This window comes from Acinonyx jubatus, chromosome A2, assembly GCF_027475565.1.
Source record: "Acinonyx jubatus isolate Ajub_Pintada_27869175 chromosome A2, VMU_Ajub_asm_v1.0, whole genome shotgun sequence".
In the NCBI taxonomy this organism is placed as follows: Eukaryota; Metazoa; Chordata; class Mammalia; order Carnivora; family Felidae; genus Acinonyx; species Acinonyx jubatus.
The window spans coordinates 43,787,743-43,814,980 of record NC_069383.1 but is presented as its reverse complement, the minus strand read 5'-3'; the positions used below and the strand labels follow the sequence as shown (position 1 = coordinate 43,814,980).

The 27,238-nt window shown below is 40.7% G+C and overlaps 1 protein-coding gene across 4 annotated transcripts in view; it reads left to right on the top strand.

Annotated features, from left to right (window-relative positions):
- The window catches only part of BMPER (BMP binding endothelial regulator), a 250,671-nt gene that overhangs the window by 54,066 nt on the left and 169,367 nt on the right, over window positions 1–27,238 (top strand). For all 4 annotated transcript variants that reach the window (XM_027075245.2, XM_053218245.1, XM_015065034.3 and 1 more), the window contains exons 4-6: window positions 4,996–5,078; window positions 8,975–9,065; window positions 13,217–13,299. In XM_027075245.2, the coding sequence (XP_026931046.1) occupies window positions 4,996–5,078; window positions 8,975–9,065; window positions 13,217–13,299 (257 nt within the window). The remainder of the gene's footprint in view (window positions 1–4,995; window positions 5,079–8,974; window positions 9,066–13,216; window positions 13,300–27,238) is intronic.

Sequence of the window (27,238 nt, the reverse complement as noted above, 5' to 3'; positions counted from 1 at the left end):
GAGGAGATCTTGGGTAACCTATGTGTCATTGTGGGGATGGTGGAGAAGGAGGGAATGGATGAGATCTGGGTTTTTTAAGAAGGGACCAGCATTTGCAAAATCAAAGGATGAGATCTTCTGGGCATATTTGGAGTGTGTTAAGTGCAGCACGTCTGCAGTGTGGGGAGATTGGGAGTAGCAGATAAGAGAATGCAGAAGTGAGTCAAGACCAGGCATGACAGCTGTATATGCTAAGAAGTTTCAATTTTATAGTAAAGGTTTTAAATCCTCTCCCACTTCCTCCTTCTAGATACTCTTATCCAATTGGTTTGGAGAAGAAAGGTTGGGGATAGATATCAGTCTACACCTCAGCCAGGCTATGAACCATTAGTCATTGATAGAGTGTAAGCATGAATGAGAATAAGACCAAGGTCTGAAAGAGCACACACGGTAGCCCATGAGAAACAGCCAGCAAGCCTGTTATAGCATTCCGGGGGGAGAAACAGCCAGCAGCTTAGTTGAAGCTTAGTTGAAGAAGGAGTGGAGACAATGGATAGGTAATTAGAAGAGAACATCTAGAAGGTGTGTGTGTTGTGGTGGTGGGGAGAAGGGTGGAAGAAAGGAAGGGTGGTCAGACACCACAGAGAATCCTGTAAGGTAAAGACGTAAGGTATTCTTACCTGTAAGGTAAAGAGTGTCCTTTGGATTGGGTACTTAGTAGGCAGCCGCAGCCAGAGAGAGTGATGTTTCAGTGGGATGGTGGAGGCAGGTAGCCCAAGGTGAAGACCTTGAATTTGCTTGAAGAAGCCTTCAAGTTTGTTATGGTTAAGGAGAGTAGATAATCCCAGGGACCTAGATGGAGTTCCAAGAATGAAAAAGAAAGGGCCGGAAAGGCAGGTTGGGGCTATGTCGGGAGGTGCTTGGGGTTGTTATTGGTAATGGTAAGATCCAACTATATGCTCTTAGACTAATGTTTACCTGACAGTTGAGAAGGTTAAGCCCTTTTAGGATGAGACCAGGTGGAGGTAAGGCTCATTAGAAGGCCAACGCCACTTTTTATGACCCTGATGATTTTTAACAGCTATTTTAGCAGCAATGATGAAAATGTGTGGTATTCTCTCTCCCTTGGGATAATGTGACTGTTGAAAGAGGTCACAGCTAATTGGAAAAATGAATTTTATTGCTTAATTGTGGATTCAATTTATTTGTGTACTTCCTGTTACCATTGCCACGTGTTTTCTGAATTGACTAGTTGACCAGGCCAAGCTTCTCTATAAGAGTATGTTTGTTTAAAAAAAAAAATGCTCTGAAATTCTTCCCCACCCTGAAAATATTTAACATATAAAAAGCCAAAATTACATACATAAGCTAATATAGCTAGTTGAGGTTTGTTTTTGTTTTAGTTTAGTTTTGTAGAGAAGAGCTATTGGGGGATGTGATGGTTTTGATCAGGGTTTCTCAGTGTTGGCGCAACTGACATTTTGAGTTTGTTGACCCTTTGTCATGCATTGTAGAGTGTTAAGAGCATCCCACTAGATGCTCATAATACTCTTATCTCCCAGTTGTGACAACTGAAAATATCTTCTAACATTATTAAGCGTTTCCTGGGTGGGGGATGGGGAGAGGGTAAAATTGCCCTAGGTTGAGAACTATTGGTTCTCAATATATAGTAGTGGTTTCATCAGAAAGTAACTACTTCCTCCTGCTGGAGTATGGATAGTTTCATTGAAGCTTGTGGAATCTGAGAAACTTTCTGTCATCAGAAGAAAACTAATGAATATTTATAAATTCCCGTGTCAAAAGTTGCTTTAAAAGTATTTAAATAAAAAGGAAATGCTACTTTACTGGTTGCCTGACCATTCCTCTGCCCCATTTACCCACCCTTTCATTTAGTTCCTGAATCTGCTGTCCTTTAATTTCAATCTCAATGCAAAGGATATTATGGAAAGGATATTATGCATTAGAAAGTGCCTGAATAATATCACCCATCTAGAACTGGATGTGAAAGGACCTAAATTCTCCACACCCAGTGTGGAGCCTCACGCAAGTTCAATCTCATGACTGTGAGATCATGACCTGAGCCAAAATCAAGAGTTGGACACTTAACCAACTGAGCCATCGAGGTGCCCCGTAAATGTTTGTTATAATTTGACAGAGTAATTTTATGCCTATGACATATGATACAAGAAATTGGGCTTCTATTTTGTGTTAGCTCTTTAAATGGAATTTTTTGAGTAGCTCATTTTTATTATATTTTTGAAGAGATCAGTCCACATTGGATTGGAAGAACAAAACCAAAACAAACTGTCTTTCACTGGAGGTAGTTTGAGAAGCACTGCCTTGAGGTATGATGGAAATATATTTTTGCTTCTCTTTCTACCCTGGCCAGTAAGAGATATTTAGTATATTCCTCCTGTGGGGTTTCAGTAAAAAAAGAGGGGCAAGACACTGCCTGTCTTCCCTATTAGCATAAAATTGGTGGCAAATATAATTTATTATAAAGAAATTTGCCTTACACAAAATAAGAGATAACATGAGGTAAGCATGAGGTTCTCTTTGATTGTATATGTAAGTCTTCACATAGCTCATGTTAGTGTCTTGCATTAAATAACATGTTTATCTTAGAACAGAAATCCAAAGTGCGGTGAAAATGTCCATTTAAAAAGTATTTTAACCCCAGGAAGTCCTTAGATACGCAGTCTGCTAGAATGTTTGGTGTCCTGGGTCTCCGTACTAGCTGATGTTGGTGAAGGCAGGTAGAAAAAGGAAAAGGCATGGACTGTACTTGCTAAAGAGATTAACACAAATGTTTTGAGTCTATTCTGTTGTTCAGACTCATCCAACGTTTGGGAAAATCTGTTCCATGGACTCAGCTGTGGTAGGCTGACACGTGAACATGAAGCAATGAGCACTTCACAGTTTGACCTTGTTCTTTGTATGTTAAACTGCAGTGGAGGAGCCAGCCTTCCAACTGACACTTACTTGAGGGAGAAAGCATTGCTAGGTTCTCTGCACTGTGGACCACTTGTTTGAATACCTTTTATCCCGTATTGAGTGGAATAATCCAGAGAGACCTGTCCCACTCCTGGGACCCTTCACGCATGACCTGGCATTGTGTAGGAACAGTCTCTTGGCTGGCAGTTCCTGCCTGGTCTATATGGTTTTGTAGTGTACTTCCTCCTCCAAAGTAAAAAAGGCAAGATCTTTGCTCGCTCTATTAGCAGCAGAAAATCGCCCTTTCTTTCAGTTTTTTTTTTTTTTAATCCAGAGGATGAAAATATATAACATATTTGGAAACTCCACTGGCAGACTTGGCAGGCGTTTCATATTTACTTGGACTTAACATGAATTGGATTTGGTCCTCTGATTTCCCCGCCTCCATCTCTCGGAACAAGTTATTTATTATCCAAGTGAGTCTGTGTTAGTGGATCAGACATGCGCATGGAACATCTATTGTAAGTGTGTTTGTTCAGTAAGATTTATGCTAGCCCAAATTGTTTTATATTGGTTTTCATTGTTGAAAATTTACTGTATTCATTCTTGGTTTGGCGTAAGTATTTGTAAGTGTGCTAGGGGTTCCTGTGGTTGAACATTTTATCACTGTAACACTTCATGCAAAGGAAATTAAAAAATATATAGTGAAAGCATTTCCCTAATATGTTTCCAATCAGCTGTGTACTTCAGTAATTTGATTTGTAGGAACTAGAGAGAAGAGTATTACTGAGCTCTTTTCAATCATTCATAATTCTCTGAGAATTCAGATCATGGTTCCAAGTTATGAAATTTTCTCTTGAAATTTTCTTCAGGACTTTAGGATTCTTTTTTGTGTGTGTAAAGAGGGCTTTTTTATTTTATTTTATTTTATTTTATTTTATTTTATTTTATTTTATTTTATTTCATTTCATTACCACAGCATTATCTAAAAGAATTCAGGGAAGGAGGTATGAGTCTTCTGTCTGTATCTTGGACAAGAAAAACTGATGTGGATTGAGGTTGATTGGCTTGTCAGAAGTCAGTCATTGGTACAGAGAGGCAGGACTTTTTATTTCTGCGTTATCCCGTGTATGTGTTCCTGCTTCTGTACTCCTTGGGCTAAGCAGTCAGACTGTAATTCCTAAGACCCTTTGCCTGGTGGGCTCCTCATAATCTAATATACAGTGACTAGTGACATAGGCAGTAACATCTTCCCTGAAAGTGTACCACACAAGGTGGAGGGCGATATTTGGTCAAGCTAAATTAAGATCTAGGCTGTGATCCTTGTGCCATTATTTCTTTGGCTCTTTCTACAGGGACTTAAGCTAATTGGCTTGTTTCCTCTTTTGAGGATCTCTGGCCTTTGACTTGTTTTTGCCAATGAATGAACATGACTTCTGTTTTGGCTGGTGAATTAACTTGTGATAACCCATAAATTTATGGTTTCAGATTTCCTTAATCTAGTTCACTACTTAAAGTAAGATCAAGGTGAAATGTGAAATCATAGCCCTTAAACTGGGAGGCAAGAGATGGGAGGTTTTCATCTGGTAAAGACAGTAGCTTGCCAAGAGTCTTAGATACATATAGAATTTCATAATCATTTCCTGTATTTTAATATCCTGCTTTTATTTCCTACCATGTTTTAACCTTCCCTCTTGACCTTCAGCAATTTTGTGTTCATTTAAGCCTTATGAAAAATCCCCTTTCACAGTGGTGATTTTAGCCCTGGTGCTCCTCCTACGTCAGTGAGCATAAAGTCATGAGGTCATGCATTTTGGCCAAGAGAGTACATCAATCCATGCTTTTCCATTTGAAAACATAGTCTTGGGGGTTAATCTGCTTAGTAGTCAAAGAATTAATGTAAGTGAAAACCAAGTGGATATTTAGAAGGCTTAGTTGTGTTTTGGAGAAAATAGCCAAGGAACATGATGGTTCCTGCTATTGCCAGTCCTGGCTTAGAAGACATAACTTCTTTTGCTCCAAAGAAAAAGGAAACACATATTCACTCTTGGTCTTTTTCCTGCTTCTGTGTTTCACGTTTAGGTTGCACCTATGAAGGAAGTACCTATAACAGCTCCTTCAGATGGCAGAGTCCTGCACAACCCTGTGTTCTACGTCAGTGCCAGGTAAAGTCTATTTTATTTTCCACTGAAAAGGAATCAGTAAAGTCTTCCTCAGAAGCACCTTTTAGACAGCACAGAAGGAAACAAAAAAAAAAAAAAAAAAGTGAAACAGAAATGAGAAACAAATAAAAGAACAACTGTATCCTTATACATATTTATTGTGATGTTCACCATAACAAGACAGGCACAGAGTAGATATTATATCGCACTTGCTTCCAGAAACATGCAGTGGAATTGTTCACCATTGTTAAATTGCGCCTGGAAAATCTCCGGAAAGATGTATATGTCCTTGGGGAAAATTCATGTCTTCCTGTGAGTCAACTTTGTGCAAAACATGAATTCCTGTTAGCAGAAAGAGGTATTGTTAGAGGATATATGTTTTCCTTCTCTGATTTAGAAACATTTTGAACGGGAGCCAATCTGTAAGCTTATTAAATCAAAGCAATTAGTACACTCTAACCTCAATGATTTCAACATGACAAATTTGAGAAACACCAGTTCAATTCCTAAGGAGCCCACTGTGGCTGGTGCTGGCTGCTCTCTGCCAAGGGTGCTGATTCTACAGGACTCTAGTTGTTATAGGGCTTCAACACAGCAAGAGAAACTAAAGGAGAAATGAAGAATCTAAACATTCAAACTCCTTTTCTTATCTCTAAGGAAATAATTTAAAAAATGCTCATCTAATTTTGGCATTATTTAAAAATTCTCTATAGAGAAGATGTTGTTAAATCATTTTACCCCTAGTCCCCTTTTACTGTCCCGGGATACGCTCTTGCATTGAAAGGGGAAAGAAAGGTTAGTGTAATAATGCCTATTACTCTTGGATCTTATCTCAAGTATATTGACATTTAGTTTATTGAAATCCGACTTTTATGTAGCCATGCTGCTATATACCCAGAGTGGGCACACTCGCTCCTAAGGTCATCAGTTATTTATTTGGCTAAATATTCATATCATTTGTGTAGTAAATCTAAATTATTTGTTAAAATGAGCAGGAGACAGAACAGATACCAATAACAGATTAATGGAATCAATAAATATTTGTTGAATTTTTGCTCTGAGAGCTGTAAATTCATGCTTCATGGAACAAAGAGATGAGAGCAGTGAGTTGTAATAATATCAAAAGTCCACAGTCATTCTAAAATTTGCACCACCCCACCCCACCCTGCTTCTTGACCAATGAAATTTCCCCTCCTTCAGAGGGGCACTCGGGAAGTCCTGCTTGCATGGAATTGAAACAAGACAACCCTCTGTCTTTTGGAGTATAGTATAACATTTTTATGCAACAGCCAGAGGTCTTGAATATCCCCAAATTGCATGGAACAGTGGTGACGTTTGCTACTTTCAGATGAAGACTTTGTTTGAATTAAATGAAAACTATTCTGTGGGAGGAAATAATTTGTAGACCGAGTAGCACATGAAGCCATTTTCAGTTGTGGACACTGAAACTCCTATTGCCTATCGTCTTAGGTCACCGGCTACTCATCAGGCCCACAGAGAATGATGTGGGAATATCCCATTATTATTGGAAGAGATCTCAAGGACTAACAGCCCTGGGAGTCAGGAAGGGCTGAACTGCAGAATAGAGCCCAGAGGGGATGTTATCTACCAAAGATGAACTTTTGCCTTTTCATTTTCTTTCTTTAAAAAAAAAATTTTTTTTTAATGTTTATTTATTTTTTAGAGAGAGAGAAAGAGAGAGAGAGAGAGAGAGAGAGTAGGGGAGGGGTAGAGAGAGGAAATGTAGAATCTGAAGCAGGCTCCAGGCTCCCAGCTGTCAGCACAGAGCCCGATGTGGGGCTCAAACCCACGAACTGAGAGATCATGACCTGAGCCCAAGTCAGATGCTTAACCAACTGAGCCACCCAGGCGCCCCAATCATTCTCCTCCTTTGGAAAAACTTTGCCTGAGTCCTACGTGTCAGTTTTAAAATATCATTTCATTCAATAGTCCTAAAAGCAACCCTCTAAGGTAGTTGTAAAAGCTCAGCTGGCACCTTCCCACTCCTGCTTATTTTCTTCCTCTGGTAGGGAATGAAACCTCACCTGTGGGTGCGGGAAATAGCCACTTACTGGTACCTCAGGGGAGGCTTCACTTAAGACACTTCTCTGCACAATGAGACAGTTGCGAACTCTCTAAGCTCTTCCCTTCTCAGGGCATGCAATCAGTAACAGAGGAGAGAGTGCAGTGTAGTGAGTGAAAAAAAAATACAGGCTCTGCCACTCACATAACGTGTTTCTTTCTCTAACCTCTCAGTCTTGCCTCCTGTGAAGTGAGGATGGTACATCTCATAGAGTAACGTGAGCAGTAAGTCAGTCTGTGGTTAAAGACACTTATGGTAGAGGTATGGACTGGACACAATAGGTGTACCAGGCAGGTAACAGGTAGTCTGACTACCTGGTTTATTTCCATTTGAGCTGAATTCTAGCTTCTTTCTTCTATCCTCCTACCAAAAGAGTTCCGATGGTGAAAAATTTACCTTTATTTTCCACTTTTACTTTTCTTACTAAAGAGAAAAATCTGAAGATCACAGACAGGAAATTCATGCTGGGAACAAATCTGAATCCTCCATCTGGATTGCAGATACTGAAGGGAAATTGATCTTGGGCCATAGCTTTTTGTATTGCTTCAGTTATATAACTGAAGCACAGATCCTTTTTTGATGTGGTATATTGTGATATTTTGACTGTTGTTCTTTTCTTTTCCAAATGTGATATAGACCACAATAAATTCCTCTGGTAGTGGAATCTTCAGGCCTGACAGATACGAAGATATTTAGGATATAACTTTCCTTGTTGGATTGAGATAATATGGTGGCAGACAGGACGAAGAAAATTATTCAGTTGTCAAATTGTTAATTTTTTTTCTTAGCATGTGCCACCCCTCCCTGCAAAACAAAATTAAACACACACACACACACACACACACACAAAATCCACTTATAAAATGGACAGAGAATATGGAGAAAATTCTTCAAAGGCTAACTCTGAAAATTAATTTAAAAAATGTTTCAATTGACATTAAAATACTAGAATCCCAAGATCCACTTGCAAGTGAGTCATTTGATTTCGTCATTAAGATCTAAAGGCTCTATTTTTCCATATATAGTTTGAACTTTAAAGTAGTTGTATCTTGGGGCGCCTGGATGGCTCAGTCAGTTAAGTGTGCGACTTCAACTCAGGTCATGATTGGTGGTTCATGAGTTTGAGCCCCGTGTTGGACTCTGTGCTGACAGCTCAGAGCCTGGAGCCTGCTTCGGATTCTGTGTCTCCCTTTCTCTCTGCCCCTTCCCCACTCTCTCTCTCTCCCTCACACACAAAAATAAATAAACATGAAAAAATTATTTTAAAAAAGTAGTTTTATCTAATCTCATTGTTTGATTTTTGAGAGCCAGGCTTTCTATGTGAGGCTGAGTGAAGGCAGAGCTGGCCTTGTTATTTCTAGAAGTGTGGTAAGGAATTAGGTCTCCAGATGCCAGGCTGGGGTATTATGCTTGTACTCTGTGCCTCATAATTAATGGCTTAAAGTAGAATAACAATTATAGAAAATAGAGTAAGTGTTGACAACTTAAAACAATTGTGGATGAACGCTAGACTCTGTCAACTACCGACTGGCAGTAAGATGGTCTTACATACTAGATTTAAAAGAAAGAAATTTGAGCCAAAGAGAAAGACTGAGGACAGGGTCAAGACAGGATTTGTGCCCTGAGTTCGAAAGCATCAGGGGTGTGAGCCGGGAGATGTGACCTCATTTGTGCCATGTCCTCTGGACTTGTCACCCACCTTCCTTTGCACTCTTGTGTTTGGACTCTTCCCCTATGCCCTTGGTTACTTGCCCAAAGTGAATCGCTCCTCAATGGGAATTCTGGGCTGACATGTTTGTGGCGTTCTGTTTTTCAGGAAGGTGTTGTCACAGAGTCTGAGGTGCGATGTGTTGTTCATTGTAAAAACCCTTCCAAGCATCTGGGAACGTGCTGCCCCACATGTCCAGGTAACATTCTCAGGAAGGGAAGGCTGCTAGACTCCCCGGTACAGCACATCACCGTGAAATCTCCGTGAGCTCTCTCAAGAGTGCAGGATTCTCCCCCTCCTGACTGGAACTTTCCTCACTTTGTGTCTGTGTACATAACGGGTTTAGAGAGCAAACTCCTTTGCACAGAAATGTCCGGTTGGACTCTCTGGTGTGCCCAGCGTGAATGCGATGTGCTGTAGGTCTTGGCACGTGGGTGCTCCAGGCTCCAGAGGCCTGCTTTCCACTCCACAGGGCCACAGGTAACGCTTACTTTGGAAGGAAAAGCTGTGGCTTTCTCTTGTTTCCAGAAATGTCTTTTTACTGCTTCATATTGCAGTATCTTGGCTAGAGCTTGCCTTGGTGATGAGGTGACCAGATGTTTTCTGAAAACTGAGAGCTGGGTCCCTAAGTGAATTTAGCTTAGGGTTTTGCCGGTCTCAGTTTTCGGTGTGGTGCAATGAGTTGAATCCACTGTCTTTTTAGAGGGCCCCACTGCCTAGCTGACAGCAAAGGATCTTTCCCTTCCAGTGGCTAGAGTGTTTCCTTTTACTTTTCTGAACAGGATTACAAAGGCCTCCTGCATCTTTTCTTGCCCTTAGGTACAAGCCCAGGGATTTTGAGGTGAGAGATTTTTTTTCTGATCCTTTAAGCCCCTGGCCCATGCTCTCAGACAGATGTTCTGAGTTTTGGTTTTACTCTCAGTGCTTTTCCTCACTGGAGGCAATACTCACAACCAGTACTCAGTTTCCAAGGGGCTTTCTGTTCTGCAAACCTTCCTGGGGAATGGCTCAGTACTATGCTGAGATGCTCTGCATACATGAGCCCTGCTCCCTCTGCAGGCAGCTGCTTCCCCTCCCCCACCCAAATACAGTCTGAGATGAGCCTGGACCTGAGTCCCTGTCAGAGAATCCAGTTTTTTCTCATCTTTGAATGACAGTAAAGACAGGTGCTCTCCACTACCTCTAACCTTCCTGAGTTCCCTGGACAGTCTTTTTTTGAGCCAGATTTCCTTTCCACATTGGGATTTCTGTGGAGCTTGTATTCTTGGACGAGCTTACAAGAAGGCCAAAAATTGGTGGAAAGTAAAAGATTTCTTTCCATAATCCAATTATTTTGTATCTATCAGTTAGCTTGTGTTCCTTTTGCCTCTGAATGCATTAAATGCTTTGTATTATGTAACCATACCCTTAAATGCCTAAAGGGACCTTATTAAGTTAGATCAGTAGTTCTCTAGACTGCACATTAACATCACCTGGGAAGCTTTAAAAAATAAATCTTGATGCCCTGGCTGCATTTCAGACCAATTCCATCAGCATCTCTGAGGGCGGAATCCAGGCCTCCCAGATAATTCCTATACACCGGCAAGCTTAAGACTGATAACAGAGCAAATTTTATATGCCATGTAGATTTAAAATTTATTGTAGCTCTTAAATATGAATTCAGTTGTGTTGAAGAGACTGCTGCTTTATTGGTACAGAATCAACTCAGTGTATGTAACATTCCTCCTCAGTTACGAGATCGTCGTGTTTTTAGGCTGCCTTTGAAAATGTGGGTATACAAAGAGCTGAGTGAGTTTATTTCAGCAGTTGAAGTTATCATATTTGAGCAACTGCTTCTTTCGCTTGGCTTTTGGTTGAGTTCCCTAGAAGGAAAGCCTGAACTCTGTGCCTCCACATACTGCAGTGCTAAGCCCTCCTGACCGTCCAGGGAGGGATGAGTTATGTCCGCAGTTCGCGCAAGAAGAAATTAGATCCAGTGAGAATAAGGACCTCTCCAAGGCCTGTGAGTTGGAGTTGGGGCCTGGTCCCTTTTCTTTCTTGGCCACTATACTGCACTGCCTACTTCTCCCCTCCGCCCCAAACGCACACTGTAATAATTGTCTGCTTGGGTCCAGATGCCCTGGGAGACAAATCTTTAAAAGCTAGCTTGCCAGGGCCACACGCTGGCCCCCTGACACCTCGGCAGGCTGTGTGCCTTTGGTGATGGGGTCAAGAATCAACTCTGTTCTCTGTCTTTAATTTCAAAGGCCAACCTGTGGGATGTAAATCAGAAGACTCAGAAGAGGCCACATCTAGACTGTATTATCATTTGTCTTGGGAGGGAGGACTCAGCCAAGTCTAGGTAGGGACAGTCAAGGAAAGCCATGGGGTATTCTCCTTGGTAATTCAGAAGGACTGACATCTGTCATTGATCACAGAATGGTATTCTGCATAATGACAAACACGTACAGTCTGCGGTTGGTTTCTTCCTGAAACAGATTTCAGGACATTCTTGTTGTTGGTTCTTTCCTTTTGTCTGACTCTTTACTCAGCGATGGTGGGTTGTGATGGGAACAGTTTACATAGAATTTTCATTTAAAATTCCTTTATTTAAGTTGTCAAATGTAGATTGTTGTGGTTGATCTGTCTGGCAATCTGTGACAAAACCAGTGTGCAAACACATGAAAGAATTGAAGACCCTTTGTTGGAAGCATGCTTTGAAAGGAGACAACTGGGCACCTGCCATCGTTAACAATGCTGAGATACAGCCTCTGGGAGGGACCCAAGTTTACTGAGTCTTTCTGCATCAGCAGGAACAGCAAAGAGGTGGTTGCATGCTAGCTCTGGGTGTGGGTATCAAATAGACTTTAAAACCACAGTTTCCCTCAGTGATTTAGCTTCAGACTCAGTAGCATTTGGTTTCATGTCTTTCAGTTGAACAAAGGGCTCCATATCTAGATTTAAAATGAATAGGTCCTGTAGCCAGATTAGGTGGTTATGGGTAATACTTGTTTCCTTTTATCAAGAACCAACTGCTTCAAGAGTTTGGTGAGTTCTGTCGATGACTTCAGGTGGCAAGCCTTTAAATACTCTCAGGGGCATGAGTCAGTCTCTCACAAGAGCCCCCTTTGCTGATTATTGGCACTACTGTGTTCGTTCTGACACTGTCTACCATGTGGAAAGTGACCTCAGCTATTCTGGCAAAGCATCTTGTGAAGACAGTCCTGAGGAAAGTGTCAGCCATAAGCTGACAGTCTTCTCATGGCCTGTTTGGCACAGGGGTTACTGGTCAGCCTGTGTTTCAAGTCGTTTGTGGGATTTCTTAAGAATACAGCAGTGTCCTGGGTACCTGGGTGGCTCAGTCAGTTAAGCATCTGACTTCAGCTCAAGTCATGATGATCCCATGGTTCATGGGTTCAAGCCCCGCGTCTGGCTCTGTGCTGACAGTTCAGAGCCTGGAGCCTGCTTCGGGTTCTGTGTCTCCCTCTCTCTCTGTTCCTCCCCTGCTCTCTCTTTCTCTTTAAAAAATGAATAAACATTAAAAAAAAAAAAGAATACAGCAGTGTCCTGAGGATCATTCTGAATTGGAGACACCTCCTGGTCTTTTCATCCTAGTTTTAGCCAAACTTAGTGGCTAATCCTTTTTAATACCGCATAGGGTAGGTCTGAAAAACTGTGTGGCATCTCCTGCCCTGCCTTTTCCCCTTCCTGCCCTGGTGCCCGACCCTGTGTGTGGTGCAACTGGTAGGTCAGAGCTGAGTTTGAATATCAGCTCTGCCACCTGCCAACTGGGTGAATTACTTCCTCTCTCTCAGCCATATTTCCCTCATCCATGGAGATAATTACAAGAGTCCCCACTTTGTAGACTCACTGTGAAGATGGAATGAGATCAGGGATACAAAGAGCCTGACAGAGGCTGGATATTCTCTGGATACTCACCAAGTGGTCATGTCATTTGTGTCATTTGCTGGGTGTGGCTCATTGTGGACTTCTCTCACTTGGCCTTCTCCTGTTTGCCTCTTCCAGCCCCTCTGGGGTTTAGTTCCCCTGGCTGTGGTCATGGTGGTCATGGGGAGCTCCTTAGACTTGTAGGGCTCGCCACTATCCAGTGTTCCCCCTTGGGCTGACCTGGCTTCCATCATCTTATTTGCTTTCTAGCATATTCAGGTTTCTGGACTCCTGTCACTCTTTTGTACTTTTTTTTTTTTAAACTATGAAGCGATCTTGTCCCCTGGTTAAAGAGGATACTCTGCCAGGTAGAGGCGGAGGTGGAGGTGGGAGCTAGATGAGGGAGATGGATGAGCACTGGACAGAAGCATCGTGTCAAGCTGAGCAAAGGCTCATGTCCTAATTCTAAACTTTGCTTTCTAGGTTGTGTGTTTGAGGGTGTGCAGTACCGAGAAGGGGAGGAATTTCAGCCAGAAGGAAACAAATGTACCAGGTGTTCCTGTGTTGTAAGTACTGCCCTGGATGTTCTAAGGGTGTCCCTTCTGGTTCATTGTGGGTGAGATCCACCAAGAACAGCCTTGAGTTTCTTTACAGTCTTTCCTCCTCTCCCTCCAGATGTGGAGCCAAGGAAAACGTCTGCTGCTCTAGGGCAGGTTTCTCAATCTTGGCACTCTTGCAATTCTGGGGTGGGTAATTCTTTGTGGTATGGACTATCCTGCACATCGTAGGGTGTTTAGCATTATCCCTGGTTATGACGCATTAGGTGCCAATAGCACTTACACCCCTCAGTTATGATAACCAGAAATGTCTGCAGATGTTGTCACATGTCTCCTGGAGAGCAAGATCACACCTGGTTGAGAATCACTGGTTTGAATGAAGGTTGAGGGAGGGAGGCTGGTTTCCCTCCACTGCCTTCTTCTTTGGGAAGATTTGGGTTCTCTCTTCTTTGGGGCAGAGAAGCTTCTGGCTGAGGCAGCTGTTGAGTTATTAAATGTAGTCAGATGGGAAGCAGATGGGGATAAGTGCAGCTTGCTTCAGTGTATTCTGTGGGGTGAGAGAACCTAATCTGAGGCTTGGTCATTTTCACTGGCGGGGGGTGGGATGGATTGGAGGAAATGGCCACTAAACTGTGGATTCAGAGCAGAGTAGGGACAAAGCCATAGACTTGCCTTTCTAAGAATTTTTGACTTGAATTCATATACTGAGGATAGCTTCAGAGTGCTTAGGAATGAAAGAAGAAACTTGGCGTATGCTATAATTTTAAAGGGATCTTTTTAATAAATGTATTTTAAATTTGGAGTAAGATCATTGGTGGTGATGATGGTAATGGTGACGATGGGGAATCTAGTCTTATTCAGTGCTCCAGGTTATTTACAGTAGGGAGTTAGCACAACCATATATTTTTAAAACTTTTAATCTTTTATAATGAAGAACATATAGTATGCATATCAGAATATTAAAAAAACATACATAGAGAACTTCAGTATCCTAATTTCACCAAAGTAGAATCAAATGTGAACCATCATAAATCATAGTCTTAGCATTTGCCATTGCTCTGCATGTCTTTTCTAAAGTCTTTCCCTCTCCCTACATGAGACATGCACACACAACCTAGACAGTCCATATTAAGGTAAACATGACCAAGAGTGATGGTTTTTGTATGGGGGAAAAGAAGGAAAGAAAGGAAGGGAGGCAGAGAGAAGAGTATATAAAAAGTATGTAATATGAGGTATATAATACCCATAATACTATAATAATATACAAAAATACAAAAGTAATTTCCTGATAAACAGAAGTTTGCATATTCAGACTCAACTGCCATGTTTTTCTCCTCTTGCTAATTATGTTTAAATAGTTTTATGTTATTTTTATGTAAATAAGCCATTAACTGCTGCCCATGTCTTAATTTTATTTCTTCCATGTTGGTAAAGTTTTCTGATAATTTTTTTAAAATTTAGTCTCATTCTTTTGGGTAAATTGAAGAAAAACAAGACACATTTCAGTAGGAAATTTTAAATCTGCATCTGTATGAATTGTCTTTTCCATAAAGGTGGGCCAAGGTTAGGCAGCTAAGCCTCCTCGGAGAGGAAGTTCAGCAGGTGGCAGGAGGATGGAAGGCTGCTGTGGTTTTACTGGTGACAATCACACAAAGTTATCCAATGTTGGGAACTGCGAATGAGTTTAGGAATTATATGTACAGGGGTCACAAACTCAAATGTGCTCAAGGCATTCAGATCTCTTGTGTTTGTAAACACAAGCATGCTGAACAAAACATACCTGAGAGCCAAGTTCAGGTGCCTGGAAGTCCTGCTTCCATTTTCAATTGAAGAAATAAAAATCCAGAGATGTTACTTGCCAAAGCTTTCCTGCTAGTGAGTCTTCTCCAGACATATATTCTGTATCTTTTCTCTATTCCTGTATTTTAATTTCCTAATTTCCTAATCCTGTATTCTTTCTAGCTCTCTGTGTTGCCACCCTTAACACATAAGGGGCAGTGAATGGCTTTTTCTTATGTTCCTAATGTCAGTTTTTAAGCTAATAAGATAAGTAAAAGAGAGGAGGGAGCTCTTGCTTGGGGATCGGACATTTGTATGCAGGCTTGGATATGAGGAGGGCCCCGAGAGCAGTTTTTCTTTTTGTGGACACAAAAATTTGAGGTGTAAGCTTTGTCTTTTTGTAGCTTGTTATTAAAATAACCTCATTTTTAATATTCTTTCACTTTGCTGCCTTTTGATGTAGTACCCTAAAAGAAAAAAAAAAGATAATGTCTTGGCAGCAAATGGCCCTGTTCTTGAAAGTGATGACTACAGATGTTTGCTTTAGAAGTAACATTGCAAATGTACAGACTGGCCCAGGGGTATGTATGTGGTATCTGTGTGCATATATATCTGTATGTGTGTACGTCTATATCTACAAGTGTATATATCCACATAACTATACAAATCTATATAAACAAGCTTATAAATATAAATGCAAACACACACATTTACATGTCCAAGTTTGGATTCCCCCAGAAACAGGCCCTGAGATAAGGATTTACATGTAAGTCATTTCCTTAGAGAGGACACTGGCAGAGGAGTGTGGTGATGACTCTGGGGAGGGAGGGGAGGCACCCTGGCGAGGGGGTGTCACCAAGCAAGTATCCTTGTACCCAACCAAGCAAGTATCCTTGTACCTGACCAGAGTGCACTCCTGCCGGACAAATTTTGGAAGCCAGTATGAGATTCATGCCTCAGAATTTCCTGCTGAGAGGTGAAGAACATGAGATATGTTTACAGCAACTCCCTTCTACTCCAGAGGGGTATTGATTGGGTACCAATATGAGCCTGCCACTCAGGTGACAAAGTGGCCTCTAGCAGTGAGAGGAAGAAGCACAGGTGCTGGCCATTGGGAGTCTGGCATGCACACTCATGTGGTAAGGGTGAGAGGATGGAGGTGGGGCAGCAACACAGTCAGCTACGGCATATTTATATTTGTATATGTATATGTATATGGCACATGTACACACATGAACTATACATTAATATTTTCATGTCTCTAAATATGTATGTATATATATGCATACACACGCATATACCCATATGTATATATGCATGCACATGTCTTTAGAACACTGGACCATCAGTGTTTTCCTTTGCTCATGCTGCTGGCCTGGTCTGGAACTCCTTTCTTTTCCTTCTTCACCTGGTGAGTGCTTGAGCTTTCAAAGTCGGTTATCACCACCCCACTGCAACTAACTCGGTGACCACTTCATTCCCCAGATGGTAGCGACCGCAGTTTTCTCATTTGTGTTCCTAAGGCTCTCACTGGCTAGCTCACCTGCCGTCTTTCCCGTCCTCCTCCTCTCACATGTGCGTGCATACACACACACACACGCACCCACACCCACACCCACCCACCCACACCCACACACACACACACACACACACACACACACACTTCCAGGGTAGCAGGTTGTAGCTTCTGCATGTATTTCTAACCTCGCCACTGAGCACTGTGAGTGTTCAGTGTCACTAGTATTCTTCTTTTCTATTGCTGTCTTATGACGTAGGACGCTGAAACCCAGTAATCGCTTCTCTTCCAGTGACAATTCTGCCCTTCAGAGCTGACCTGCGCCTTCTTGCCTGGGAGAATCTATTGTAGGTAGATATCCTGTTCTCATTAGGGTTCTGCCTGCCTGGGAGCACCCCATACAGAGTCATGCACATGTGAGGCATCCCCCGTGTGTACTCCGTCTCTGATGGATGACTTACCAACTCTCCGAGGTGCTCCTCGCTCTCAAGGAGATATCACATAAGCCATGTGGTGCCATGTGGCTTACATTTTACATTCGACCCTTTTTTGTTTCACTCTCTGAATTTGTGAAAATGGTCTACCCATGTTTTTGTGATGTGGTGACAGGGGCAGACCACCAGAAAAGACATTTCATCTTATTGAGATGGATTCCTTAGATAATGAAACAGATGCCTTGTGCATGATTTTACATCCTCGATTTAGGGCAGGCATTCCAGTATATACGGCATTCCAGACAGTTGAGAGCATGCTAACGTGTGACGATATCTGGGGAGGATTTCACAACCTCTTGCTCTTACTCATTCCAGAAGCAGAGCATCTAACATTTTTAGGTGTGAATATCATCGTGACTCACAGAAAAATGCAGCGCTTTACTATCCCTTGTTAAACTATATAACCCCCATGTACCCATTACATAAATAAGAGAGCCAAGAGAATTACTTCTCCAGAGCCCTAATACTAATCAGGGGGGCGAAAACTGGAGTGCTTCTGGCTGTTCTATAGAGTTGTCTGAGTCATACTGGAGTGCGTTCCCTATGGCACGTGTTCAGTGTGAACAGGTCCTATGCTCCTTTTAAAATGGAAAGAGGAGGATTCTTTCCTAACACAGAAGCAAAGAATTGTTTATAAAGTATACCAAGCATTGGTTAAAGTATACCAAGCAAAGAATTGTTTATAAAGTATACCGAGCATTGGTTAAAGCCTGCATCTGTTTCTTTTTTGTTTAAGTTTGAATTTTTACTACCTGCCTAACTGGACAGCACGCAGTTCCGTTTGCCTTTGTTTGGTCAAGTTTTCAGGGAACAGGATGGTGGCAGTTGGCATAGACATTTCTGTAAAACCCAATGTCTTCAGACTTGTAAGACTAAAGACCAAGGTGCCAATGAGAGATGTTTGTGTTCTCTTTTAGTAAACTATTTTAAGAACCCTATGGGCTCAGCGTTCTTGGAAATTCCTTACCGAAGGGAGTAAAGCCCACAGAGTTGTAGGATACTCTTAAAAGAGTGGCAAGTCCTCAGTCTGCAAAACGAGCCAAATTAACTGGCCAAGATCAATTACTTTTGCTGACAAAGGCGTATTAAGTTCAGAGGATTTTTACTAATAAACATGGGTTGTTAATGGGCTGTCTGTGATGAAGGAGCTGTACTTTATTGGCTCTTAGAAGCCATGAAGTCCATAAACACCTTTGCTCTCACTTACACTTTAGATATTGCAAAGTGCTGTCTCCCAGGGAAAGTGAAACTCCTAAGAAGGTTATTTGGAGAGAACAAAGAAAATGGAGATCTTCATGGTTCCCGTTCCCCTTAGACCAAATTCCTTAAGATGTTCTGCACAGCCTGGCTTGGCCCGACCTCTCCCCAAGCTCTCTGGCCTCATCTGTGGCCCTCCCACATTCTGTCTGCTCTGGCCCCTGGGCAGATCTTCAGGATCCTCATGACTCAAAGGGTGGACCCGACCAGCAGTGTTGGTCTTACCTGAGAGCTTGTTAGAAATGCAGAAGCCCAGGCCCTACCGCAGACCTACTGAATTGAAATCTGGAGTTTAATAAGATCCCTGGAGGATTTACTTGCCAAATAAAGTTTGAGGAGCATGGTCTAATATCTCATAGCCTTTACCTGGGCTGCCTTTTCTCTCCTTTCTTCTCCTTATCACCCCCCATGCTTAGCTAATACCCACTTATCCCGCACTCGGAAGCCCAAACATTTCCTTTTTAGGGAAACTCCGTCTGATTCTCAAGATGAGATCAGGTCATGTTGCTAAACCTTTTAGGGCAGCCCATACTTTACTTCCCAAACATTTAAAATGATTTATAATTAGATTTGTTTGTTTGCGACGATTGTATTTGACTCCGTGAGGGAAAAATGGTTTGTATCCTTAGTGCTTGATATGTAATGGGCATACATAGTAATTGCTGAATTTATGAACAAATGACTGCTGAGTTTGATTTTCCTTTCTTTCCCCATTGCCTCTCTCTCCACTCTGCTAATTTAGTTTCCCCCTGCACGTTTAGTCTTTGCAAGTTCAGCAGGGAATAGAGAGATGCACATCACAGTAGATGAGCTCAGAAAGGAAGATGGATTTATGTTCAGCTGCTGTAGCACTTATAATAAATTGCTTTGTATGGAATGCAGATGACTTCCCTGGAGAGGTCTTCTCTGGAACGTGCGCCTTAAGCCTCAAAGATTCCTACTACTCATGGCAGCAGGAAGATGCAACCGCAGGAAGCACTTGCCAACTGTCAGGACCACTTGCTGTGGCAGAGCTTTGAAAAGAGAGCATGATTCGCAACTTTTAGAGTTGACCTTGCCCTGAAGTAAGGGGGAGACATGTCTGACCTCTCCCTGTTCCAGTGTGTTCGGCTTCGGATTGCACTTCCCTACAATAGGAAGCAGTGAGACATCTCATTATTTCTGTGGTCACGTGGTGCCACGGCAATCCAAGTTACATATTCCCATCCACACGGCTGCTCCTCCTGCATGGGGACTTGGGACCCTCCATGCCTGAAACTTCTCACAGGGCCTCTCCCTTACTTGTTGTAATATGTGCAATTTGGCACATTTTAGACACAGGCTGTCATTATATCTTCCTTATCCACAGGGAGCAATTTGGCTACATCTGGGCAATAAATTGGAGAATTGAGCAATTATCGAGTGAATTGGATTAATGTGGGCAGTTTATCTAAATGGTGTGGGCCCCAAACCTTCAGAATAGTTTTCAAAAGTAGTCTGAAATGTTGGTATAATTGTTGGAATGTTCTGTTTTGCACTGTGGATGTACCAGCACCCTGAGGACAAAAAGTTCCTGGTTTTGAATAGTCAGTTGAAAAAAAGAGTCTTTTCTTTAAGATGTGGATAGCACTTGACCACTAGGAGGGGCCTCCAACTTGCTTAGAGAAGTAGCTGGTGCTATACTTATTTTTGGCTAGATCATGAGGTTCTGAATCCCGGTGTTTTATGTTAGAATGAATCGGAGCAGTTGTAATCTGTCAGCTAAGACTTCTCTTGGAAAGTCTATTGTAATGCCATTCTCTTTAGATAGAATCCGTAAATGTACAACTGTTGTCATGGGAGTGTCAAATTCTTGCTTCTTGAAAATGCCACCAAAATAACCTGTTTGTGAGGCAAAGCCAAGTTTTTTGCTTACTGTGTTTATTGGTCATTACCTTGACAGAGGCTTAAAATAATGTTTTAGAAGGAAGAAGGCAAAGGTGAGATATTTATGAGCTTTGGGTGGCAGGATCTAGTTGAAGGTGGGTTTTTCACTGTAAGGTCTTGATTTGGAGTGGTATACTGATAGACTCATATGATATACTAGGTCTAGAATTGGTGGGAACAGCGAGGCTAGGGCTCCAAGGGGGATCTTAAAGAGTTCATGAGCCTCGTTGAGTTATCTGTATTACTAGTTGAGTACTTTTAAGGAGTTCCTGACATCGACAGGAAGCTTACTTTTTTTGATGTTAAAAAGTCTGGGGATAACTGTTGTATATTTGAAATCCTATTTTAGCCCTGCCTCATATGTTTTCAGTCCAAATCCTAGATTTTAGTCCCTATATATCTCTTTATTTTTTTGTGGCGTCTAAGCTTCCTTATGCTTATTTCTTTATATAATTTATAACTGAAGCAGCCTATAAAGTTATTTTTCTACATAACATGGCAGTTTTTCTAGATGACTGTTGAACATTTATAGGAGAACACATACTTTGAAAAGAGATAGCAAATTATTTATTTACAGGAGCATTATTGATAGCAATAGCTACTTTTACTGTGTGTATCCTGTGCCAGATACATGTAATGATTTCACATTAATTTTCAATATTGTCCTGCAATCCAGGGAGGTATTAGCCCCATTTTTTTTTTTTGGTGAAGAAACTGAGATTCTGAGTTTAAAAGCTTGCCTAAGATCAAAGAGCTAATAAGAATTGAAATCTTGAACTGCTTGATTATAAAGCCACATGTCATTTCTCTCTCATCTACCCTCCCTCCCCCTGACCAATCAGTGTAATTTTGAGATATTATGTCTGATTATAGGCATTTGGAAGTGGGAAATGCCATTTGAATCTATGGAGTGAAGAGCAACCAGACATTTTGAGAGAGAAATAATGGTGAGGTGAGCATTTTTGGTGCAATTTTGGTGCAAGAGGTACAAACACAATAAAAGTGTGAATTACACTTCTCTCTCAGAAGTTCACAAGTCTAAGCAAGTTTAAACTCATACCAGATTTCAGCCTTGGGCATTCAGCCTAAGTATATGTCACCATGATGCCAGTGTGGATGAAGAACACATATCTGTTACCCTCACATCGGTTGGAGAACAGAGACACTGTGATCTATAGTATGTTTCCTCGCCAAGAAATTATGAATACACAAAGAACATGTGATAGTTGCTGGGACAGAGCCAGTCTCACTGCCTCTGCTTCTAAAGAGATAGAAATAAATGTTTATCTGATGGGGCCTATCTATCCCTTGCAGTAGTCACCAACAGAGTTGAAGCAGCAATTGGGAGAGCCTTCTTTAGAGATTATACAGAGGAGTTGGGTTCCCCTGGACATGAGTTTCAGTGGTTCTGTGAGTGGATATTTGTCCTCTCGGTAGAACGAAGGGGCAATTGTATGATTGCTTTTGAGCAGTTGCTTTTCTCCTATCCATCTAAAAGCAGATGCATTTACATATTTGAGTAAAGTTTGGTAAGAAAATGAGCTCGATTGGTTAAATCTCATCCCATTGTATCCTTGCAAAGATCATTCCATCAATTTTTCCCCTCTCCCTTTTATACTCTTTAAGTTCTGTCACAATGATGAGCCCCCTTTATCTCCTAAAAATCCAGGAAGGATATTGATTTTACTAAATGCTGAAGAATTTCCCACTTGTTTCGCCATTCCTCCTTCCATCTTTTCATCCATCATTTATCTCTACAGCCAGCCAACCATTATTAATTTAACGATGGTTGTCTACTATGTGTTAGTATATTAGGCACTGAGCACTCAAAGATGAAGAAGATTTCATTTTTACCTCCAGACAATTATAATCTATTGACTTGGGTATATTAAAAATACATCCCAAATTGAACCACCCTGCAGCATTTTTCGTGTACAAAGTATAAGATGATATTATATGATAATATGTACCAACTATATAAATTACATAATTTGTATAGAATATATAATTATATATAATTATATAATTATAAAAATTCCAGGTGGGATTCTATCTGACAAGACAGATAGAAACAACTGTACAATTCAAAGATAATCACTGTTGATAGGATTTGATACATTTCCTTCCAACCTTTTTTCTCCACATTTACATATAGTTATAAAGCTAGATAGGATCACATTCTGTATGCAGTCTTGTATCTTGGTTATTTTCATTTATCATTATATTGTGAACATATCTCCATCTCATTAAAAAGTCACCAAAAATTGAAAAATATTTTTAATAGCTACATAATATTCTATCAGTATACTATGAATTATTTAGTCATTTTTTGGTATTAAAAAACTAATGCTGTTCTCAGTTTTCACGGTTATGAGTAAACAACAAACATCTTTGAAAATTAATCTTTCTTTGTTTCTCTGATTGTTTTCTTAGGCTAAACTCATAGAAGTATAATTAACGGGTCAAGGATACGAACACTTCTGTGTGTGTGTGTGTGTGCGTGTGTGTGTGTGTGTGTGTGTGTGTGTTGCTAAAATAACTCATGTAAGTGATGCCCTAATTTCCACCTCAATCTTCAACACATAGGTGTCTTGCACCAAGAGTGCTTTTTCATTTGTAAGCCTTGTTTTCATTGACATTTTACTTCTGAAACTGAATATTATTCATATGTCAAAGTCTGTTGTATTTTTTCTGTAACTTGTGTTTTTATTTCTCATTTTTCTACCGAGTGCTTAAAGTTCTATTGAATGTATGTATGTATGTATGTATGTATGTATGTATGTATGTATGAAGGATATTCATCTCCTCCTTGTTATGCAAAGGTGTGTTTTTAAAAGCACAGACAAAAATGCTGTGTGTATAGTTGTACCTTAGTGTGTATGTTGCATGTTGGATACTGGCAGAGTTTGCCAAAAATCCTATGTGTTCTTCCAATCTTTTCTCTTCCAATCTTGATCCAAATATATTAACAAAATGTGAGTCTACATTTTTACCCCTCAAATGTAATTAATCTGAGACTTTTCTTTGTTTAAGCTCCTCTCTTTCCACCTCTGACCCCTTCATTTTGAGACAGTGATCTTCTGTACCTGTTCCTAGGCTAAAGTGAAGCTATTCTTTGAGTTTCTACAATGCCTCTTTCCTAACCCACAGCTCTGCAGTCTCTCTGTCTCCCCACAGGTTTCTCTTTGTCTCATGGTTCAGAGTGTGAAAGATCCCTCCTGATCGCTTCTCAGGCTGTTATTCCACCGGGACTCTTGTTTCCATCCTTTCCTACCTTCCCTCATTCTGTGGTTTAGATTTTGTTTCTTGTGGACAAGCATAACGTGCCTTACACCTTTGAGTGCAGTGTCTTGCATGTAGGAAACAGTAAATATTTGACTAAATGCCTGGTCTTACACTTTCTGATTGGAGTATCCATGTTCTTGGAAATGAGTTATACAATCTAGAGCCTTCTACCTTCCTACTTGGGACTTGGTTTCAATCTTCAAGGCAATAAGCTACATATTCGCGTTTTTCTTTCATTGAGCATAGTGACTTGAAGGGTTTATGATAAATCTGTAGAGGGAATAGAATCCAATCTAAAGTATTTTATTTTATTCTATTTTAATTTTTAAGTTTATTTATTTTGAGAGAGAGAGACAGAGAGACAGAGAGAGAGAGAGAGAGGAGGGGAGGTGCAGAGAGAGAGGGAGAGAGGGAGGGAGAGAATCCCAAGCAGGCTGCATGCCCGGTGTGAAGTCCAACGTGGGGCTTGATCTCGTGACCCTGAGATCACGACCTGAGCTGGAATCAAGAGTCAGACACTTAACTGACTGAGCCACCCAGGCATTCCAAAAACTGACAAGGAGACTTCTAAGTGGCCATGTTCAGAGGGAGGGGTGAGGGTGATGCCTCGGCCTCATGGGAGGGCAAGTGTCAGAAAGTATCTCTCTGTGGTGTGGGAGGAAGGGAAAGGAAACATCTATTAATAAAAGTAAAAAGAAATACTCCATTTTGTCAACAAAATAGAATAAAACATCAGTGTTATGATACTTTAGAATATTTCCAGATGTTTTGATCTTTTGTTTTGTTTTTGTTATTACCACGAAAACTTAATTTTTTAAAAAATTAGTACTATGGGTCTGCTCCTTGTTTCTGCTTTATGGCTCCCCCTCCCCTCCCTGTGCTCTTCCTTCCCTTTTCTTTCCCTCCTGCTTCCATTCTCCCTGTCATTTCCAGACATCCTTAAGCTGCTGTGCTTTGATTCTCATCAGTATCTCAGCACGATAGCCTGTTTTAATAAAGTAGTGTAACTCACTTTCATTGCCATCTTGGTCTCTCCTTGAATAACTGTCCCAGAGTTCTGTACACATGAGATATTCAGGAATTATCTTTTGAATGAATTGATTACACATTTTGGCACCTTTTAAATGTCATTCAAATGTTCAATTTGGAGGGTGGCAGTGCTTTTGTGGTCCTGTGAATGGCTTCAATTACCACCATTCCCTTTGAGTGGAATTTTAAATGATACCACTTGTTTAATGTAAGCAGCAATGTGTTGGGATCGCAGGGAGCCACACAGAAGAATATTTCCCCTGCACACATCCAACATTGTCTTCTAAAGCTCATCCCTGAGCCTACACTGAGTCAGTGCAGTGAATCATCCCTTGTAAACCCACCTAAATACTTAGTGTGGTTTAGAAGGTCCAGCTTGAAATATCAAGCAGATTTTGCTATTTGGAAAGGGGACAGGCCTCCAGGATCTGGATGAACCTTCTGTACAAGGAGCACCATGAAATGTATAAACAACCCAAGTTATATCCAGTGTCAAATATTATCTATCACACAATTCTGTGCACTGCTGTTTTGTTCTAGGGCCTCTTCTGTTCCCTATGATACACATCAGCATCAGACAATCTGATCATGATTAACAGTATTCTATTCCAGATGTCCTATGTGGGGACTTTTTAAACCTCTGAATATTGCTGGAGTTAAACACACACAAAAAAACTGCTACTCATAATGAACAAAAACAAAGGCCATAGTTTGTCCATGACATTCTCTTTAGTGAGGGGAAAAAACATACCTGTTTCATTTTCGGTCTGATTAAATATAAATTTGTAATGTAATCAAAACATCAATAAAAGCAGTTATTCCTTACAAAGGAGTATACTTTGGTCATGTTTTAAGAACAAAAATTCAATAATAGAAAAGTTACTTTTTAATTTCAAAATGAGTATGAAGAATTACTCTCATCACATCATTCATATTGATACACATCTTACTTTTTTTCACGCTTTAATCTGACAAAACAAGCTTTAATATACTTTCACATTTTGGTTGTAGGGCTGTGTTGACTTTAGGGTTCTTTTCCCATACCAATCTGAGTTTATGAATGTGATTGGTAGATGACAGGAGTGAGAGTTCTTGACATTGGTGGGAAATGTGTTTCTTTTCAGCTTCAAGTTCAAGAAAAGTAGAGGGAGGGGACTCTTGAGAATTTTTGGTTTTGTTATTAGGTTTTCAGCATCCATAATATTCATAAGCAATGGACACAGCTGTCTTTAATAACTAAGGCCGCTAACTGAAAGAACAGAACACATGCCAGCAAAACATCAGGCTGTAAGGATTTTTTCCAATGCAAAAATTTTCATATGTTGAAGCAAGATTTCATTTATAACCAAACTGGATGTTTACTCTAAGTTTCTATCAGTAAGTAAAAGCATTTGACTAAGCACTAGAAAAGTGCAGTGACGTTTTTGGTATTTTTAAAAGTTTTCCCTTTGCTACTACATTGTTCTGGATGGTTTTAGAGCATGCAGATGTGTCCTGTATCCCTTAGGGGGCATTGTGGTGGGCAAAAGGTCACTGGCCAGGCTGAGGAGAACTGGGGTCCTGTCCTGCTTCTGGCGGGAAGGGCTTATTAGAACCTTTTCAGTTCTATAATTTCCCAACTCAGAAAAAGCTCTTAAATTTCCAAGGAAGTAAGTTATTTGATGGACTCTACATACCAGCTAATAGAATTATTTTTTCTAATATAATAATAGGTCATCATTACATTTTAGAATTTACTTTTTTAAAAAAATTAATGCATTAATTTTTAATTTATTCATAGTGAAACTTGTTCTCTTTTTATACATATTCCATGAATTTTGACAAATGCACAATTAAATGAATAGTTAATACAATTATTTTTATTTTTCAACTTCTTAATGTTTATTGTTTATTTTTGAGAGAGAGAGACAGCATGACTGGGGGAGGGTTAGAGAGAGAAGGAGACACAGAATCTGAAGCAGGCTTCAAGGCTCTGAGCTGTCAGCACAGAGCCTGACGTGGGCCTCGAACCCATGAACCGTGAGATCATGACCTGAGTTGAAGTCGGATGCTTAACCAACTGAGCCACTCAGGTGCCCCTAAAATAGTTAATATTATTGTAAATTATGTTCAAAGATGCAAAAAGTCTACCTATTGTAGCTATACCACAACTTATATTAAAAAACTAAAAAGATTTTTGACTCCTAATCATAAAGCTTTTCTAAAATATCAAGACATGTCTGGTGCCTCTAACATATCTAGAATGAGGAGCAAGAGGATCTCATGCATTTTGGATCTTGTGAAGGTCTTTACTCATGAAATGTATTTGTGGGTTTTGTTTGCAGAACAATGATTAGAAGTAGAGGAAGCTTTTCTTTTCCCCCCTAACGCAAAGGTAAGACAGTACAACAGGTGGGGAGTGAGAGCCACGAATAGAACTCCAGTTGCTGGGTTCTATCATTTATGTTGCTGAATGTGTAGGTTGTAGCTTATTATACAACCCTAGATTCATCGCTCAGAGATGGAAAGGCATTTCAGTGCCTTGACATGTTTCCACATCAGTATAAAACCAAATGGTATGGGGTTGAGGGTTTTCTGGAAGAGTGTTGAGGTTCTCTAAGGAGAGTCACCTGGCCTTTTCAGCTGTGTTTGTTTCTGGAGAGCTCTGCAGATGTTAAGTGTTGCTTCCTCATCGCAGGTGTTG